At 39.8% G+C, this 20,383-nt stretch overlaps 3 protein-coding genes across 5 annotated transcripts; all 3 read left to right on the top strand.

Annotated features, from left to right (window-relative positions):
• Nucleotides 1–2,741, top strand: LOC146547178 (uncharacterized). Its single transcript, XM_085265452.1, has 4 exons — nucleotides 1–18; nucleotides 995–1,369; nucleotides 1,538–1,591; nucleotides 1,943–2,741. Exons 1-4 carry the CDS (start codon nucleotides 1–3, stop codon nucleotides 2,618–2,620), a joined length of 1,125 nt encoding a protein of 374 aa, XP_085121578.1. The 3' UTR covers nucleotides 2,621–2,741.
• Nucleotides 2,742–9,016: 6,275 nt separating this feature from the next.
• LOC146547177 (E3 ubiquitin-protein ligase TRIM39-like) lies at nucleotides 9,017–10,678 on the top strand. The gene has a single exon (XM_085265673.1). It carries the CDS (start codon nucleotides 9,017–9,019, stop codon nucleotides 10,676–10,678), a length of 1,662 nt encoding a protein of 553 aa, XP_085121799.1.
• A 6,276-nt stretch (nucleotides 10,679–16,954) lies between these two features.
• On the top strand, nucleotides 16,955–20,383 carry LOC146547176 (E3 ubiquitin-protein ligase TRIM21-like). 3 transcript variants are annotated; one of them, XM_085265677.1, is made up of 4 exons: nucleotides 16,955–17,009; nucleotides 17,199–17,261; nucleotides 17,471–17,570; nucleotides 18,162–20,383. In XM_085265677.1, the coding sequence occupies exon 4, from the start codon at nucleotides 18,164–18,166 to the stop codon at nucleotides 19,091–19,093; it is 930 nt and encodes a 309-aa protein (XP_085121803.1). In that variant the 5' UTR covers nucleotides 16,955–17,009; nucleotides 17,199–17,261; nucleotides 17,471–17,570; nucleotides 18,162–18,163; the 3' UTR covers nucleotides 19,094–20,383. The 3 variants fall into 3 exon arrangements, with proteins under 3 accessions (XP_085121803.1, XP_085121800.1, XP_085121801.1); XM_085265674.1 differs by having other exon boundaries at nucleotides 17,968–20,383; XM_085265675.1 differs by having other exon boundaries at nucleotides 16,957–17,009; nucleotides 17,164–17,261; nucleotides 17,968–20,383.

Genomic DNA, 20,383 nt, shown 5'->3' with positions numbered 1-20,383 from the left:
ATGAGCTCAAAACAGAAGGTGACAGATACTAGTGTTAAGAAATACTCCATTAAAAGCTGAAGTACTGATATGTATATTTTATGCTAAACTAAATGAACCTTGTGCAATATTAATGTAATGTAGAAATAATGTATACAATGTATACAATGCCTACATCTTAGACGGTGACGTTGCCTCTAAACATCAAAATGAGCAGGAAGATGTTAAAGTGGGATTCAGCAGGATTCAACCCTAAAATCAGCTGTAGTGGCTCAGTGTGGGGAAAAGGGTCACAGCTCACAATCATTTCTATTGAGAGCTCCAGTAGATTTTTTTAATGTACAGGCTGTGATCAGCTGACCTGCTGCTCTCTGTGAATTCATCCAGATGTCTGCAGATGTTTCATGAGTTGTCCTGGCTGATTTCCTTTCTCTACACTGACAGTACACTGTCTTTATATTAGACACTAAACTGTTGGTATGTGGGTGGAGCTCAGTGAATGAATGTCAGCATCATGAGCTTAAGTTTAAGTTAATCTCTGCTACACTTGATGTAATCTAACTCTGACATGAGCACCACAGTCACTGTGCACCAGTCACACACTGTTCTTTACTTAAATCCATCACATTACAGTAAACTTGCCTGCTTATCCTGCACTAACCTGCAGAGGATTTTACTGCAGTCTTTACATCACATTGTGAGACAAACTGCACACAAACAGTTTGTGTGTTTGCTGATGTTTGTTGGGCTGATAGAATCGCTGCATTTGAAATTACCTGCCACATAAAAAATATTACTCCATTTATTCTCGCTCGTCTTCTGTATTGCTAACTAGATGTTGAAATACCGCGACCGCAACTTATCAGCACCTGCAGTCGTTCAGGTTCTGGTGGTGTTTGGTGCCACACTCCACCTTCAGGTTTAAAACTAGTGTTAATGGAGGGAGTTTGAAGCTTCAGTTTGTTTAATGACTGCATTTCACTCACTGCCTCTGTTTGTATCTCTGTCACTGCAGGACCAACGTGGACCGAGAAGTCAGCGCTCTCAGGAGGCCGACAAACCTCACAGAAGAAAGAGAGAGAAAAAAAACACCTGTGACGAGTGTGGGAAGGATTTTACCTGGAAGTTTAAACTAAAACAACATCAGCTCATCCACACTGGAGAGAGACCGTTCAGCTGTGACTTGTGTGGAAAGTCGTTTTCCTGGAAGAATGCCCTAAAAACACACCAAGTCGTCCACAGTGGAGTTAAAGCTTACAGCTGTGATCAGTGTGGCAGAGCTTTTACTCGAAGTAGCCACTTGCAGAGACATCTAGTTACCCACTCTGGAGTTAAGGCATACAGCTGTGACATCTGTGGAAAAACTTTCAGCCAGCTAGGGTACCGAAATATACACCTACGCATTCACTCCGGAGAAGATGTGTACTGGTGTGATCAGTGTGGCAAATACTTTACAACAGACGCACAGTTACAACACCACATGTTTACCCACACTGAGGAGAGACCTTATCAATGTGACCTGTGTGAGAAGACTTTTAAACCTCCACAGTACCTGAGACAACACCAACAGATCCACACCAGAAAGAGACTCTACAAGTGCAGTTACTGTGAGGTTTGTATTTTTATTTTATTCTTGTAAGTTCAGTCTGACTGTTTGGAACAAGTCTGCTCATTAAATTGTGTTAGCATGTTAGCACTTCTACTGCACCGAAGAGTAGCTCTGAGCCATTATTCAGGTTTTCATTTCATTTAAGTGTAAGTCAGAGGTTACTGTAATATTAAATAAGTATTGCTGTAGTACTATGGTGGTAGTATTGTAGTTATTGTAGCCCAGTAAACTGAGTGTGTTAATTGAAACAGTAAAATGTAATTGGACGTCTGCAGAGATGCTCTTTATTTCAGGCGACTTTCAGGATAAAAGTGTTGAAGGACTGACTTACACTGTCTTTGTGTCTTTGTTTAGAAGCAGAGCGACACAGATGGATCCACTTCTCAACCCTGTCATCGCTGTGGTGGTGGAAAAGACTTTCGTTGTGACATCTGTGGAAAAACTTTCAGTCAGCAAGCCGGCCTAAAAATGCATCAACGTAAACACACTGGAGACAAACTGAAATACTGCAAAGAATGTGGGAGAAGCTTCCCCACATCAGCTGAGTTAAAACAACATGAACTCTTTCACAGTGGGGTCAAAAAGCACCTCTGTGATCAGTGTGGGTCATCCTTCACCACTGCAAGTCAGCTTAAAACACACAAACGAGTCCACACAGGAGAGAAACCATACAAGTGCAGACACTGTGACAAAAGCTTCTCACAGTCAGGTAATCGTAACGAGCATGAACGTACACACATGGAAGGAAACTACAGCTGTGAGCAGTGTGACAAGAGCTTCAGTAATCTCAGTTCATACTCTGCACACAAACGATCCCACGTTACTAATAAACTGTTTCACTGTTACCACTGTGCCAAAACATTCACTTCATCATCTGCTCTGTGCAAACATCAGCGCGATCACGCAGGGCTGAAATCGTTCCCATCACAGGATCAGAGTGACTCTGAAGAGAGAGAAACATCCTCTGGTTTCAGAGTCCAACTTAAAACCCTGGAGATCAGGCTCCACAGAGCTCAGGTCGGCTCTCCTTAAGTTTAAGTTAAAGTTCAAATGAGGCTATGAATCAAACTTCCTGTAGTTCCATTTTAATCTTTATAAATTGTTCTTCTGTTTGTGTTCAGTCGTTACCTTTTTTTTCAGTGGTTGGATTAAAAATCAGTTTTCTGTTGTTCAAGTTTTTATTGAATGTATTTTGTTAAATAAAGTTAAAATATTGTTAAATAAAGAATTGTTTGAACGACAAAGATTTTGAGCCATGATGTCATTTCCTGTATTTCAGAGTAAAGACTGAAGTGACAAATGGAAACATGTTTACAGTCATGGAATAAACACTGATGGGTCATCTGTAGGAAGTTCTATTGCTGACCTGACAGACTCGACCTTGTTTACAAAGAAAGAAAGGAACTGATGACATGTGTCAGCAGAGGCTTTCAGGGTTGTTTAGAGTAGAGCTGATAGTCTTAAAGAGAACATGGCGATTATGACAATTTAACACAATGATCTGAGAAAAATATCTGTTTCTCTCATTTTTACTGTATTCTGATCAAATTTCCAACATTCTTTTAACATTTCAAAAGAAATTGTCTTTCTTCCACTTTCACACTTGGCCCTAAAAACACCAACATCCGTGCATCACCCTTGTGTCAGTCTAATGAACCTAACATGTGAGTGATACATAACACACATTCACACTGGCTGCATATATCAGTCCGGGGGGGCAGAGCAGAACTCTGTATGAATCAGACGCGCTCACATATTCAGGCTTTCCAGAGGCGTTTACCATCAGAAGAAGCAGAACAATGAATCATCAGCACCCTGCAGAAGAACACAGCAAGCAACAACTCTAACAATAAAGACGTGCTGGAGCCAAAAGATGCAGATAGCGAGTTTTAAACGATAACGCACAGGATCAAAGGGGGAGAGGGTAAAAACCCACTGCCTCCTGAGATAAAGATCAGCAAGTCAAGCTGGCAGCAGACGACACAAAACGCTCTCTGGAGGAGGCGGCGACTGTGGAGCAGGCCGACGGAGAGGCGGATCGGCAGACAGGAAGCTCCCGGGGTCCCACAACAAGATGTTGCGCGTCAGACTGGAGCAGGATATCCCCATGTTGGTGACACTGCCCATCGAGGTACAGCCCAACTTGGCAAACCAACCCTTCCCTTTCTTGGACACCACACTGGCTGATCTGGGCATCCAAGACTGAGTCTCACTCCGTGTGGGGACGTTTTTTTGTTTTTGTTTGTTTTTTAAGAAGCAATCATGTGTATATATTCAGCTCAGAGCTGAAGGAGAGGGTGGTTTGGGTTGACACCAAGAAGACCCATCCTAGAGGTACGGCGGTGGGATCCAACTGCAGGGATGTGGTCAGATGGCAGTCTGTGGAAATCAGGTGACAGTGAGAGCAACTTGATTTTCCTATTTTGTCCTTCAGATACGAGTGAAAGCCCAGATGCCAGGAGACAAGCAGCTCCAGGAGGTCCTGTACAGCACCGAGGTCCACACTGACCGCTCCTTCTGCTGCACTGGAATGGATACCCATACGGAAAAGAAATAGTAAAAACTTGTAATTACTGATTACTGGGCATGAAAGTGGCCACTTTCATGAGTAAATCATATAAGGCTTACATGATTTACTCATGAAAGTGGCCACTTTCGCATTACTTTCATACATTGTTTTAGTAAGTATCCAAAACATACAAGTTTCATTATATAATTTTTCAAGGGATCTTATATCTGTTTTCACACTTATATGCTTTTCATACAAGTTTCACACAAGACAGATACAAACTTTATAAGATTTATATATATCTTTTCCATATGGGTATCCTGCCCTGGAAACAGACGTGTGCAGGTCTAGAAGCAGTTTAAATCCCATACTTTTTTGATCTGTGAGGCTCTTAATGTCACGTCTGCAGCCATGAAAGTCAGCTCAGGGTTTCTTGATTCTGATTTTTCTTTGCTGTGTCACATTTAGCTCATATCTGCATTGCCATGCCCTGAAAACAAGCTGCCGAGCTTTAGTCAGGCTCAGGGACAACGGGAGATCTGAGGAGCAACACGATGAGAACAACTAAAACTGAACAAACTTAACATCTGATTACCTTTTTTATTTATAAGAAAAAGTTTAACGCACCAACTGTCCACAGCAAAGCTTATTATGACAAGACTGCTTTTATTCAGTGATGTCAAAGTGTCATCACTTCATACCTCTGAACTGACATTAGATGTATTGCATACCTTGTTAGAATTACACTGTTGAAGCATTTGTAAAAAGCTTCTGTCCTTGTTAATTTATGTTTTAGGATAAGTTTTTGGGCTGTGTAAGGTCACAGGTTGCATTTCTGAGCAGAGTAGTAAAGGTAAAGTAAGTGTTTTCAAAACTAGCCACTCAGCATGTGTACAAACAGTGAGAAATCTCTGAAGAAAACCGTTTGAAGGAGCAAGAGCACACGTGTTTCTCCACATGTTAAAGCCCGCTTTAATAATCAATATGAATCAAAGACTTCTGTCAACACAAAATAAATGTAAGGAAACACATCCAGTTTCTATAACTGACGACAAGCTTGGACCACAGTGATCTAAACTCATCCTCTACATTGGAAATGTAAACAAATGTAAATGTGGTTTTTACTGTACCAGAGCAGGGCTGTGTGTGTAGAGCACAGCCAGGCAGCTGAACACTGTATGGTTCTCTTTTTGGTCCTCTTCGAGCGGGAGACGAGCCACCAAAGCTGGCAACACCGGTCAGTGAACACATTCAGTTTTCAGGCCCCTCTTCTGTGGAACCAGCTTCCAGTTTGGATTCAGGAGACAAGATTTCAAGATTAGGCTTAAAACTTTCCTCTTTGGTAAAGTATATATTTAGGGCTGGACCAGGTGACCTTGAATCCTCCCTTAGTTATGCTGCAATAGACGTAGCCTGCCGGGGATTCCCATGAAAAAAATGGGATTATAAAAGATTATAAAAAAAAGAACGAGTTATTGTAACTGTCAGCACAACGAAAATAAACTACACCTAAACTCGGTTTATATCTGACCCAAATAGAGTGCAGTTCGTAACTTCTTACCTGAAATTCAGTTCACCTCACGCTCGGACCGGCAGCAGCCTGCTTCTCCTGCCTTCGGTTTCCCTTATCCACGATTGAGCTCCACGTTAGCCACCACCGGTCGATCGGCGGCCGCCTCGCCACCGGTGTATGTGTCTTTCCCTGCATAGGAGGGTTAGTGGTTAATGTGCTGCCCATTGTGTTGGATTGTCAATGCAACCCTCTTCTCCCACTCTTCACACACTGATAGCAACACCGCAGGAGAAATGCCAGCACAGGCATCCAGTATCCATAGTTTCAGGTGCTGCACATCTCGTATCTTCACACCATAGACAATTGCCTTCAGATGACCCCAAAGATAAAAGTCTAAGGGGGTCAGATCGGGAGATCTTGGGGGCCATTCAACTGGCCCATGACATGACCAATCCACTTTCCAGGAAACTGTTCATCTAGGAATGCTCAGACCTGGCACCCATAATGTGGTGGTGCACCATCTTGCTGGAAAAACTCAGGGAACGTGCCAGCTTCAGTGCATAAAGAGGGAAACACATCATCATGTAGCAATTTCAAACATCCAGTGGCCTTGAGGTTTCTGTAGCCAAGTACAGGATAGGGTAGGGGAAATTAAAGTAAGATGGAGAGAATGGGCCAATAGCTAGATTCGTAGGAGGGATAAAGTGAGTTGCGTGGAGAAGAATGACTGGAGCCACAGGTAAAGTTGCTATGAATTGTATTAAACTATTTAGCAACAATTTAACAGCATTTCATGAACAGGAATGAAAACATAAAATAAAATACAGTGACAGCAATAATAATAACAGTCAGAATCCTATCTCAGCTCAGATATGTCAGTCTTGCCGGCTTAATAGTCAGTGTTCAGTCAAGTCAAATCCAATAGGTCAAAAGTTTGTGATTGGTGCGATTTCGTCCTACCGCACTGTTGCAATTGTTCGTGAGAGAAGAGCAACCTGATTTATAAATGTATTTATATAGCACATTTAAAACAAGAACCGTTGACCAAGGTGGTGTACAATTAAGATAATTGAGAGAAATAAAAACAAAGGGAGACATGATAAGAGTTAAGAAAAAGAATCATAAAATTAGAAGATTTGAGTAAGAAATAAGATAAATAAAAGTAATACAAGCTCATTCTGATTTAAAAGTCAAGGATTAAAACTGGGTTTTCAGACGGGTTTTAAAAGTGTCCAATGTTCAATGACTAAAATTTACAGCTGACTACATGGACAAGCTAAATGTCTTCTGGAGAATTTTTTATGGTCAGATCAGACAAAGATGGAATTATTCGGACACAATGATGAGTATGTTTGGGTGAGAAAAGTCAATTGGACCTAAGAACTGTCATAAATCATGCTCTGGGGCTGATTTGCTGTGAAATTCTTTGAAAATGTGTGGGTTAAGTCCATATCAGGAAACTCTTGGCATTTGCATTTCTACCAAAGAGAGTCTCTGCAAATATCTAGCCAGAGTTCAAAAGCTTGCTGATCAAAAGGAAACTTGCCAGAAGAGACATTTATTAGTGGCGTGCATGTTTATATTTGAGCCTGTATGTAAACTTGACTACGTTTAGAGAAAAACCTAAATAAGTTCAAAGTTGTGCACCCAATTCTTATTTTTTTTTAAAGTCAGTAAAGATGCATGATGTGCAGTTTACCCCACCCTGAAAAAAAAAGCAGTTACAACACCAGTTTAAAGATATTTACAACATTACAGTGAGCTTCACTTCCAATTGAATGTCTACTGGTAAACAATGTCTCTCACCTGCTGAAAGAGGTGGGGGAAAACCTGAAGGATGAGAAATTCAGCGTCAGAATTCAGAAATGAAAGTGAGAGATACACCTGAGCAAAAATCTATTTCTCTTTAAAAGAACCTAAAACTTTACTCATTGAGTCTTTGGCTACAACACAGCAGGGCTTCTGTCAAACACAGCTTATACAGGTGACCATGATCAGGCTGTTTTAAATGTCTACATTTAAACTCTCCTCTTTCACAGTTTAGGAATCAAACATCAAATACAAAAACAACCCTACACCCACTTCTGTGACAAACATGAGTTTTCTTATTTGGACAACTCTTTGGTAATCTTGAGCTGTGATTGGCTGAAAACTGATAAACTTTGTTGTTTCTTTGGTTGTTGAACCATGTGAACCGATACAGTGTATTGTAAATTATTAGAATTAAATAAACCATTAAAATAAATGTAGTAAGATGTGACACAAAACTCTAGATGGATGACATTCCACTGATGAAAGTTGGATGTTAATGAAGGATGAAACTAAAAGCATGTGTAACAATAGAAATTCACTTGAGCGGAATCAGTTTCTTTTCAAAGGAACATTAAACTGAGCTCACTGATCCTTTCATATCAGCACAGCAGAGCTTCTCTCCAACACTGGTGAGTACAGATGATCATGATTGAACTGTTTAAAAGTCTAAATGTGGATCATCCTCCACAGACAATGAAGTTTACAATTAAATCTCTAATCTCAGGGTTAACTGGATCCATCAGGTTTTCCTCAACAACACAGCAGAGTCTTTACAAACATTGGTAAGTGAACTCATGACACTCACTTTCACAGCAACTTGTTCATTCACATTGTTTTAAATTTTAAGGGGTGAGAGTTTCTTTGACTTGTATTGTAAAGACACATACGTTGTGGACTTTTTGGTCAGACTTTCTGACATGGGCGGTATCTTGGTGATGGGATCCAGTGGTTGGCCAGATGCCTATTTTGCTTAGAGGGCCTTCTCATGTGGACCTCCCTAACTACCAACATGCAAGATGTTGTAGTGAGGAAACAGTAATCTTATCTTTGACAGCAGATGATTTATGGTAGTTGGTAACCCAGTAAAGACTTTAATGGGGAAAGACCAGTAGAGAGAGCAGTGGAAGTCATGTGTGTATTTGATCAGGACAGTTTGAAGCTCAGGAGGACTGGTTAAAGGAGGCAAAACACCAAAGGGCAGCTTATACCTCTTGGTTAGCTTTCTCCATTGCCCGGTGGTCTGGGGATAGAAATCGGAAGAGAGACTAACTTGAGCTCTCAGGGGCATTCACACTGATGACATTCAACATCATCCCTTCGATTTCTATCTTCAAACAGATCTAAGACTAAAAGAACAGTGTGATACTTTTTATTTAGAGCAGTGTGACATGTGAACTTTGGGATCACAGGGATTAATTTCACATACACTGACTTTATTATTTCAAACTTTCATCATGTTTATCTTGACTATCCAGCACTGGAAAAGGAGACATAAGACAGAAAGGAAGAAAAAGCAGAACAAGTCTTCTTTAAATATGATTAAAACTGAATTTAAAATAAAAACATTTTCTTTTCTTTCTCACTCAGTGCAGACATGTCTGCTGCCAGCTGTCTTTTATCTGAAGATCAGTCTCTGTGCTCCATCTGTCTGAATGTCTTCACTGATCCAGTCTCCACACCATGTGGACACAACTTCTGCAATATCTGCATCAGTCAACACTGGGATATCAGTGAGAGGTGTCAGTGTCCTGTGTGTAAAAAGGCATTTGAAGTCAGACCTGAGCTGCACATCAACACTTTCATCTCTGAGATGGTTTCTCAGTTCAGACATGAAACTCAGCAGAAAGTCAGCAGCAGCAGCTCAGAGCAACAAGCTGCCAAACCAGGAGAAGTTCCCTGTGACATCTGCACTGGAACCAAACTGAAGGCCCTGAAGTCCTGTCTGGTGTGTCTGGCCTCCTACTGTCAGACTCACCTGGAGCCTCACCTGACAGCTTCACGGCTGAAAAGACATCAGCTGATCGATCCTGAGGAGAACCTGGAAGGCAGGATGTGTATGAAGCATGATAAACCTCTGGAGCTGTTCTGTAAGAACGATCAGACATGTGTCTGCATGCTCTGCTGTGTTTTTGACCACAAGACTCATGCGTTTGTTCCTCTGAGAGAAGAATATGAAGGAAAGAAGGCAGAGCTGGGGGAGACTGAGGCTGAAATTGAACAGATGATCCAGAAGAGACGACTGAAGATTCAGGAGATCAAAGAGTCAGTGAAGATGAGTAAAGATGCTGCAGACAGAGAGAAAGCAGAAGGTGTTCGGGTCTTCACTGCTCTGAAGGAGTCTGTTGACAGACGTCTGAACGAGCTCATAAAGGAGATTGAAGATAAACAGGAAACAACAGAGAAACAGGCTGAAGGTTTCATCACAGATCTGGAACAGGAAATCTCTGAGCTGATGAAGAGAAGCTCTGAGGTGGAGCAGCTCTCACGCTCTAAAGATCACCTCCACCTCCTCCAAGGCTTCTCATCCCTGAAAGCTGCTCCAACCACCAAGGACTGGACAGAGGTCAGTATCCATCCACCATCATATGAGGGGACTGTGGTGAGAGCTGTGGGTCGGCTGAAGGAGACTCTCAGTAAAGACATGAAGAAGCTGTTTGAGGCTGAGCTGAAGAGGGTCCAGCAGTATGCAGTGGATGTGACTCTTGATCCTGATACAGCACATCCTTATCTCATCCTGTCTGATGATGGAAAACAAGTACACTGTGGTGAAGAGGAGAATGATCTTCCAGACAACCCAGAGAGATTTTCTGTGGAGCGTCTTGTTTTAGGAAAGCAGAGTTTCTCTTCAGGCAGATTGTACTTTGAGGTTCAGGTTAAAGAAAAGCCTGACTGGGTTTTAGGAGTGGTCAGAGAGTCAGTCAACAGGAAGGAAGTCATCACACTGAGTCCTGCGAATGGTCTCTGGACAGTAGGAGCATATGAAAACATTTGTGGAGCTCTTGAAGATCCCACAGTCCCACTCTCTCTTCAGCGTGGTTCTGAGAAGGTGGGGGTGTTTGTGGATTATGAGGAGGGTCTGGTCTCCTTTTATGATGTAGATGATGTAGATGTGATCTACTCCTTTACTGGCTGGTCCTTCACTGAGAAACTCTACCCATTGTTCTGTCCCAAAGTTAATGTTGATAATGATGATGAGAACAGTTGTGGTAAAAAAATTAAACCTCTGATCATCTGTCCTGTCAATCAGTCAGTCTGATAGTTTACCATGTGGAAACTGGACCATATACAGAATCATCTCAACCTTTCAGCGGACACAGAAAAGAAGTCATAAAAAACATAACTGAGAAAACTGCAGCTGCTGATCATGATCATGATATACAGTTAGAAGCTGCAGATTCGAGTCAGTTGAGTTTTTGTTAAACTGTTTTCAAGTTGAAAAAAAGATTACAACATAACAAAATAGAAACTCTCCTTTTCTTTTGCTTTCAGTGTTCAAAGGCACAGACATTAAAGCATATACTGTACACACGTTTGAGGAAACATGTTAATATTTTATTATTTTCATTCACCTTTTCTTAAATATCAAAATCAGGGTTTCTGAAAATATTTTTTTAATATGTACACCATGCTTTTTCAGAATACAATAAATACAATTCTAAACTTTTATTTCTTCTTTGATGATTGTTAAGGTTCACATATTGAGGAAGGAGAGTACAAACAACTATGGTCCAGAGCTTGGTCAAACAATTGATTTTAATGAATGCACGCGTGGGAAAACCAGTCTGTACGCAGACAGGGATTGATCTTCGACTTAATCAAAGCATACACAGATTTTTATAGCATCAGGGTTTGAATTAATGACGCCCATTCATACGTCACAGACAGAATATATACATACGTCCAATTAAAACCACAATGCCTTTTAACACGGTTTAAAAGAACATCGTCTGGAACATGAGCCCCACATCCTGCCAGACGCTGTTCCTCTTTCCAGAGACAAACATGACCAACTTCTCACCTATAAATGAGTCTAACTAATGTATGTGTGTGTATGTGTTGACCTTACATGCTCTCTCATCTCACCCGTTGCACTTCTGACCTTTCACCAGAACAGAGGCTCATCCTTATGTGTAACAACCTAACTGAAACTATATGTACTATATTGAATAAATGTTTTAATCAAGAACCTCTACTAAAAGCTTAATAAAAGAATATAAACGTATAACAGACAGTTTGAATAACCCAGTAATTCAAATAGCCTCGTCTAACCTGCTCCTCAGAATAACTTAGACTCTGCTTTCACTTCTGCAAACTCTCTGCAACTTCCTGTCAACTCCTGCCTGCAACTTAGTCTTTCTGAAAGACACACACTGTTTAAACCTCTGAATGCAATATCAATGAAAGACATCATTTTACAAACTATAGACCAGTGTCAATACTCTCCCAGTTCTCTAAGATACTGGAAAAACTCTTCATAAAAAGATTTGACAGTTTTGTGGAAAAATATGAATTAATGACAGATAGTCTGTATGGGTTCAGAAACAACAGATCAACAGCTTTGGCACTGATAGATTTAATGGAAAAGATAACGGAATGTATGGATAATAAGAGGTATGCGCTCGGAGTTTTCTTAGATCTAAAGAAGGCGTTTGATACTGTTAATCATGAAATTCTATTAAAAAAACTGGAAAAGTACGGGTTTAGGGGAGTGGTTTTGGAATGGTTAAAAAGCTATGTAGGGAATAGGCAACAATATGTACAAATAAATGAATATAAATCTAATTTGATGGATATAGCTTGTGGAGTACCTCAAGGTTCAGTACTGGGTCCAAAAATGTTTATTATGTACTTTTAAAGTGTGTAATATTTGCAGATGACACAAATATACTGTGTTCAGGTGTGGAGTTGCCACAGGTTTTGGAAATGATCACACAGGAATTAACGATATTAAAGAAGTGGTTTGATATAAATAAATTATCATTGAATCTAGATAAAACCAAATTTATGTTGTTTGGAAACCAAAAGAAAAATATCGAAGTAGAAATATGTGTTGACAATGTATATTTAGAAAGAGTAAATGAAATAAAATTTCTTGGGGTGATCATTGACCACAAGCTCTGTTGGAAGCCACACATTACTTATGTTCGGGGGAAATTGGCACGGGGCATTGCCGTCCTGGGGAAAGCAAAGCATATGTTGGATCAGAAAGCACTGCACATTTTATACTGTGCTTTACTACTGCCATATATGAGCTACTGTGTAGAGGTCTGGGGAAACACATACAAAAGTAACACACAAACAATAACTATAATACAGAAAAGGGCCATTAGATTAATAAATAATGTAGGGTACAGGGACCATACAAATGCACTCTTTGTCAAAATGCAAGCTATCAAATTCCAAGACTTGGTGAAGCTTAAAACAGCGCAGATAATGTATAAAGTAAGAAATAAACTGCTTCCCAAAGAAATCTGTAAATTGTTCATAGAAAGAGAAGGTGGGTATAACTTAAGAGGGAGATGGAATTTAAAAATACAAAGTGCTAGAACAACTTTAAGAACTATGTCTATCTCAATTGCAGGAGTTAAATTATGGAACAGTCTAACAGAAGAAATAAAAGACAGTCAAAACATAAAACAGTTTAAAGTAAAATATAAAAACCTAATTTTAAATAAGTATAAGAATGAAGAAAACGGGGTTAACCCAGGACGGTAATGTTGCTGGAAATGGTGTTGCGGTTCTTTTTTGTTTTTTTTTTGTTTTGTTTTGGTTTGTTGTTTTTCCATAACTTGTGTATCTGCAAATATACACATTCTGTATTTTTCATATGAAAGAAACTATACTGTGGTGGGGCTTGCTAATTTCTTGTTTTGATTTATGTATGTTATGTTTTGTTTTACTTCATATGTTTCATATGTTTCATATGTTGTTTGTTTAATTTAAGACAAAAAAATTTAAATGAATGAGAGGTAAAACTTGAGGGGGTAGGGACAAATAAGTAAATACTTCAGCCTACTCCTTTTCAAACAAATAATGGAATGATATTTTGTAATGATTGTGAAGGCACATGTTTGAAATGTTTGAAATAAAAATGAACTGAACTGAACTGAACTGAATGCTGCAGATTATATTATTAATACAATAGTAATGATGATGATTATTTACCAATAGCAGTAAAATAATTTCCCTGATCCACATGATAATCAGCCGGTGAACTTCAGCCTTTTTACCTCTGAAGTGACAGCAAGACCAGTTCTTTTAGAAAGACCCACATTTACGCCAGTAGCATGAAATCTATCATACATGTCATAAATAAATTTGGAAAATGCAATTCTTTAGTTGCATCTAGTCAGCTAAGTTTTCATTATTTTTTCTCTCTGATGTTCAGCCCGGATTAAGATGACAAAAATGCAGCACTTTAAGTGAAAATGCAGCAGAGGGCGCTCTTAGCCAGGCCCAGTTCTTTATTTAAAACATTTAAATCATTGTGTGTGTTTGATTAGTGATGATTCAGCTCATCAGAGCTGCTTCAGTGTTTCACTCTGTTTTTTCTTTATTCCAGCTTCACTGTGCAGCACATGTTGGCTTTATTTTGGAATTATTTTCTCTTCTCCTCTAAGACATCTTTGAACTAATTTTTGTGTTTGTCATGGTTTATGTCCTAGTTCTATATTAGTTTTTCTTCAGCTCAGTTTTCCACAGTATAGTCTCTGTCTTTCAGCCTTCCCGGTCACAAACCCATGACTGTCTGTTTTCTCCCTAGTCCCAGTGTCAATCCCACGTGTCTTAGTCATGCTCTCAGTGTTTGTACTTCCTGCTTTGTTAATCTTCTATCTCATGTGTATCCGGTTGTTCAGTGATGACGCGACGAATCCTACTTCCGGGTCTAAAGTAGTCTGCGTCTAATATGGCTTTTGTGTTGTTAACATGTTTAATGTTATGTATTTTCTTCTATTTGATCTCAAAAAGCTCCTAAAACAGTCAGTGATCCCTGTTGACCTCCCTCGGCGTTTATTACCGCTAATCATTTATTTAAGCTCAGTTTTTTAAAACCTTAGGATGTAACTACAGCCCAGCCCATGCAGCAGTATATGAATGACTAACCTAGTATTGTGGATGGATTATCTCAGTTGTTCTCCTGGCTGAAGTTTGGTCCTTTTACAGCATCCTGCCATGCGATTACATTTGTTCCTGACCACCGAGAACACTCACGTTAACTTTTATTGAGTGGGAAAAAAAGTTTGCTTGTTTATATTATGCTAACATAGCTGTGTCGCTAGCGGTCACGTAGCACATCATTATATACCAGCTAGCCCAACTTCAGTAACCCTACAAACGTCACTGCTGTTTAGTTTTCTGTCTTCATTTATGCTGGAAGTGATAACAGAGCTGTACGTTTGAATTTGTTTCCAAAACCCTGCAGTCAGGACATGCTATATTGTATTTAGATAGAAGCTAGCGAGCTAACTTCCTGCTAACTTCTAACTCCGTTAAATGTCATAAATTCCGTTTTCATGGATGCCTGGATGTTAAACTCAATTATTACACCTGGTAGAGCAGAAAGCTGATCATTTTATTAAAGATGAAAGACTTTAGACAGTTTTTCAACTCTCAGTAATGCCATAGTGATCGTTTGATATATGGACCTGCAGCGGAGTTTAGACCCAGACACGGCTAGTGACGTCAGCCTGAACAATCGGATTCTGTTCAGTTTTGCTTCCCCTGCGCCATCATTCAGTTTAGTGTCAGCTGTGTTCCCACCTGTGGCCTGTTCCCTTGTAGTCCTCTTTGTGTGTATATTGTCTGCATTTCTCTCTGTTGTGTTCTCACTCATGCATGTGTCCTCTCTTTCAGTATGTGTTTCATGATATCACAAAAACATGACTGGTTAACCTACAGGTTGATGTAAGAGAACAACCACAAGTGAGATTGTTCGGCAATCAGCTGAGCCAGCTTCATATTTTGCTGGACCAACTGGACCTGAGAATTAAATAAGTTACTAACTTAAATATTTGAGTCATCAAAATTTCTGTCAGCTGAATATTTTGAATCGTGAACATGGTACAAAAAAATAAATTTAAAGTTCCATTAATGTAATCGTTTTGCACCCCCCACCAACCCCTGTTTTTTCCCTTTTACTTTCACTTCCACCAATCCTGATCTGTGACAGCAGAGATAAGGCTGGTTGGGGGGAAGGTCTGAAACCGCTCAATTGCAGCTGTTTCACAGTAGCAAGTGTCGTTAAATAAATAAACGAGAAATAGACTTCAAGAATCAAGAGACTCAGAAAAAAAAGACAACAAAATAGAAACAATCCTACTGTGTGTCAAACACTTCCTTAGCTTCTTCATTCAACGTGTAGAATTGCAGCTCTGCACCTAGGCTGCCACAATCTGTAGAATGAAGAAAGTGCATGCATGGTTCGCTGGCTTTGCAGCTGATTTCGGATCAACCGTGATCCGTTGCACCTCTAATATCTGAGGTGCTTCTGCGCTACCACAGGGACACGACTTCATCAAACCTCTTTAGCAGTTTTTAAAGGCTCTGACTTTTTAAATAAAGGCTGAAATATCTCCATCATTGAATCCTGCTATTGCACAGAACAGAAATTTATAATTTAATACATCTAGCAGTAACATATGGTCAACTTATGCTATGCAGGTAGTGCTGCTTCTCTGTGAGGATGCGTCTGTGTGCGTTTGGTCTTCTTACATTTGAGGAAATAGTGACACAAACATTTGAAAAATTATGGCTTTAAGTGAGCAGAAAGGATGTTATGTGTAGTTTTATACATTTGTACGCAGAGAAAGTTTAATGAAAGAGAAAATTATCAGATTTGTGAAGATGAACTTAATAAATTGTGTGTAACTGATCAGTGTTTATTTGGGTTTGGATGTATACATTTGTAAAAGAAGTTTTGCATGTGCTCAAATTGCTTTGCATTTATGTGTGGATTTAAGCATGTTTGAGAATCCTCTAAAGTTAAACACACATCACTGCAGTCATTTGTCTTAGTTTACACTCATACTTATTTGTAACACTGTTGAGACAAATTTTGCTATAAAAAAAATCCAGGTTTAGTGTTTCTAAGGTCTTTTTGCTCTCCGACATCTCGTGTAAAGATTTGAGGAAATGATTAGTTGCACAAATCATGAGAGAATCTGTTTGGTTTCTTGACATGATGGTGCAGCTTTAGAGCTGAACAACATTTGAGAAGTCAAAACAAACAGAAAATGTGACAGCAAAAATTTCCCTTCACGTTTGAAAAACAACCCAAACAAAGCTGCTCAACATGACTGAAATATCAAAGGAACACATGAAGTCAGATCTGTGTGAGAGGCAGAAACTCACATGCGTAAGAAAACATCTGAATGTTTCTGGCTGATAATCACATTAAAAGTCTCTGCTTAGCCACCAGCTCTCACCTGCTGACAGAGGCAGAACAAAACCTGAAAAACCAGAACTTCAGGATCAGAATTCGAAAAGTGAAACTGAAAGAACTTTAAAATCTGTTTCTTTTAAACAAGAATCAAACTGAGCTCATCCAGCCGTTCTCAACAGCACAGTAGAGATTCTGTCCAACACTGGTGAGTACAGACGATCACACTGTTTTAAAATCCAGATGTTCAGTCTCATCTCTTTATGACTTAGAATACTTCTGCATCAACACAGGATTACGGACTAGGAGTAAAAACAAACAAATATAAAGACAGTAAGTGAAAGTAAATTTTTGTTTCACAGCAGTTTCACTGCGGAAAATCTGTTTCTCCTCAAAGGAACCTTAAACTGAGCTCATCCAGCCTTTCTGAGCAGCACAGCAGAGCTTCTGTCCAACACTGGTGAGTACAGATGATCACGATCACACTGTTTTAAATTTAAACTCTCTCTGTGTCAGGAAAAATAACTGTAACACTGCTGCAGCTGGTGTGTTTCACATTTTTTCTAAATGATGACATAGGAGCTGATTTAATAGCAGCACTGAACAGATTACATTTGTTGTACAGAGAAAAAGAAGTTTACATTTAAAACCTTTCATCTCTAATGTCAGGGTCTGAAGAGCTCACTGCTTTGTGCCTGACACACCTGCAGGGAGAGGCGGAGATTCAACTGAGTCTATCAGGTTTTCCTCAACAACACAACAAACAGCAGTGAGTGCAGCTGATCACGTTCATGATTCAATGCTCTGTTCATGTCATTCTGACTCTTTTTGTTAGAGCCATCGTCTCCAAGCTTCTTCTTGTACATGGTCACCACAGCCATTTCCATCCTTTTGGCAAAATGCTTCACCATCTGTCCTTCCTCGTTTCTCTCATTAACACCATACCTGCCCAACACCTGATAACCTCTGCCTCCTTCACCTACATGTCAATTAAAGTCTGCTCTAAACACCACTCTCCTCCCCACTGAGGACACTCTCTGCCACTTTATCCAAGTTACTCCAGAATGTCTCTAACTGACATCGAACCTGTGGGGCACTCACGCTGACAACATTCAACATCACCCATTTGATTTCTTGTTTCAAACTAATGATCCTGTCTAACACAGATGGCTGGTATTGTCCTCATATGGATCTAAGAGTAAAAAAACCCTGTGAAACTGAGTGTTGGTCGTGTTTAACATGACCATCCACCACCGGAAGAGGAGACATGAGACAGAAGGAAGTAAAAGCAGAACAAGTCCACTTTAAATATGAGTAAAACTGAATTGTGCATAAAATAATTTCATTTTCTTTCTTTCAGACATGTCTGCTGCCTGCTGTCTTCAATCTGAAGATCGGTTTCTGTGCTCCATCTGTCTGGATCTCTTCACTGATCCAGTCTCCACACCATGTGGACACAACTTCTGCAAAAACTGCATCAGTCAACACTGGGATATCAGTGAGAGGTGTCAGTGTCCTGTGTGTAAAACGGTGTTTGAGATCAGACATGAGCTGGGGGAAATCTCTGAGCTGATGAAGAGAAGCTCTGAGGTGGAGCAGCTCTCACTCTCTAAAGATCACCTCCACCTCATTCAAAGCTTCTCATGCCTACAAGTTGCTCCAACCAGCAATGACTGGACAGAGGTCAGTATCCATCCACTATCATATGAGCTGTTTGAGGCTGAGCTGAAGAGGATCCAGCAGTATGCAGTGGATATGACTCTTGATCCTGATACAGCACATCCGAAACTCATCCTGTCTGATGATGGAAAACAAGTACACTGTGGTGATAGAAGGAAGCAACATCCAGACAACCCAGAGACATTTTTTAAAGGTGTTTGTGTTTTAGCAAAGCAGAGTCTCTCTTCAGGCAGATTATACTTTGAAATTCAGGTTAAAGAAAAGACCAAATGGTTTTTAGGGGTGGTCAGAGAGTCAATCAACAGGAAGGAAGACCCCAATCCGAGTCCTGCGAATGGTTACTGGACAGTAATTTTAGGTAAAAATAGTTTTATAGCTCTTGACAACCTTCCAGTCCATCTTCCTCTTCACCGTCCTGAGAAGGTGGGAGTGTTTGTGGATTATGAGGAGGGTCTGGTCTCCTTTTATGACGTAGATCACGCAGCTCTTATCTACTCCTTTACTGGCTGCTCCTTTACCGAGAAACTCTACCCATTCTTCTGTCCCGGTAATAATGATGATGGTAACAACTCTGCGCCGCTGATCATCTGTCCTGTCAATCAGCCAGTCTGATCTTTTTACATGAGGAAATTGGATCAATTATAGGTTAAGCTCATTATTTTAACTAACACAAAGAAGAAGTCCTATAAACAGAACTTGGCAAACTGCACCTTCTGAAGATTATGAGATTCACTCAGAAGCTGCAGAAGTTCAACGTTAGTTGATTTCTATTTATTTTTTAATCTGTTTACAAGTTGAAGAAAATGATCCATTTGAGGAAATCCAGTGTGAGTAAATAGAAACTCTCCTTTTCTTTTTCTTTTTTCAATGTTTAAAGGCACACGTATGAGTACAAATGTTAACATTGTATTATTTTAATTGACCTGGTGTTATATCAATATCAAAGTCAGGATGGAGACACTGTTCCTCTGTTCTACTACAACACACTTGTTCATAATCACATAAATATAAATCTGAACTTTTATCGTCTCCTTTGATGATCATCAGCTGCTGAACTTTAGTCATCTTACCTCTGAAGTAACAGGACTATGAGCTGCTGTTTTGAATCAGTAATATTATTTTAACTATCATACACGTCATAAATGCATTTGTACCATCATTTTTATGTTTAGTTTCAAGACTGCGATACTTGATCAGCACACAATGACACCCACGGCCCACTCGTCCTTTTTCCTTCTCAACCCTGTCCTTCGTTCATGATGCTAATGTAAAGTTGTGGTATTGGTACTTAAACATTTAGCTAGCTAAGTCTTAAATCATTACTCTTTCTCTCTGGTGTTCAGCCTAAATGTAAATGTTAATGCAGCAGTTGGAGTAAAAATCCAGCAGAGGGCGCTCTGAGCCAGGGCAGCACTGTCACTGCTGCTGTGCATTATTTAAACCATTAAACTCATGCGTGTATTTGATTAATGATTATTCAGGTCATCAGAGCTGTTGCTGTGTTTCACTCTGAATAAGATGATGCCCTCTAAATTAAAAGCATAATAAAGTTTAAAATGCAGAGGGAAGCCCGACCTGCTCTCTGCTTTCAGACATTAGTTTTGTTTCAGTGGAGAATAATGAAATAGTTGCTGTAGTTCTTTTCTGCTGTTGCTGTTAGCGCTCTCATTTCTCACTGAGGCCCTGACTGTTAAATACACTGAATGAAACAGCACCTCAGTAAATACTGTGTGTATAATAAGTGGTGAAACGCAGTACTGTCTGAGAGTCGATGCTGAGTTTGTCTCAAAGCTGTTTCAGCTCATTTTAAATGCTGTCATCGATGTTCTGACACCCCGAAAGATGAAAACCAAACCAATAACTCTGTTAATCTCTTATTGTGTAAAACTTAATTAATAAAAT

Source organism: Mchenga conophoros, linkage group LG23 (assembly GCF_057382185.1).
Source record: "Mchenga conophoros isolate Kocher_MC1m ecotype Shallow Benthic linkage group LG23, M_conophoros_male_GT1.1, whole genome shotgun sequence".
NCBI lineage: Eukaryota > Metazoa > Chordata > Actinopteri > Cichliformes > Cichlidae > Mchenga > Mchenga conophoros.
Note: the sequence above shows the minus strand (reverse complement) of the source record. Positions and strands in the feature narration are given on the sequence as shown.

Coding starts and splice junctions, on each gene's coding strand:
- LOC146547178 (XM_085265452.1), top strand. Junction 1,370..1,537: donor GCCAGCTAGGGTACCGAAAT/ATACACCTACGC, acceptor CAGTACCTGAGA/CAACACCAACAGATCCACAC. Junction 1,592..1,942: donor ACAAGTGCAGTTACTGTGAG/GTTTGTATTTTT, acceptor GTCTTTGTTTAG/AAGCAGAGCGACACAGATGG.
- LOC146547177 (XM_085265673.1), top strand. CDS start 9,017: ATGTCTGCTGCCAGCTGTCTTTTATCTGAAGATCAGTCTCTGTGCTCC.
- LOC146547176 (XM_085265677.1), top strand. CDS start 18,164: ATGTCTGCTGCCTGCTGTCTTCAATCTGAAGATCGGTTTCTGTGCTCC.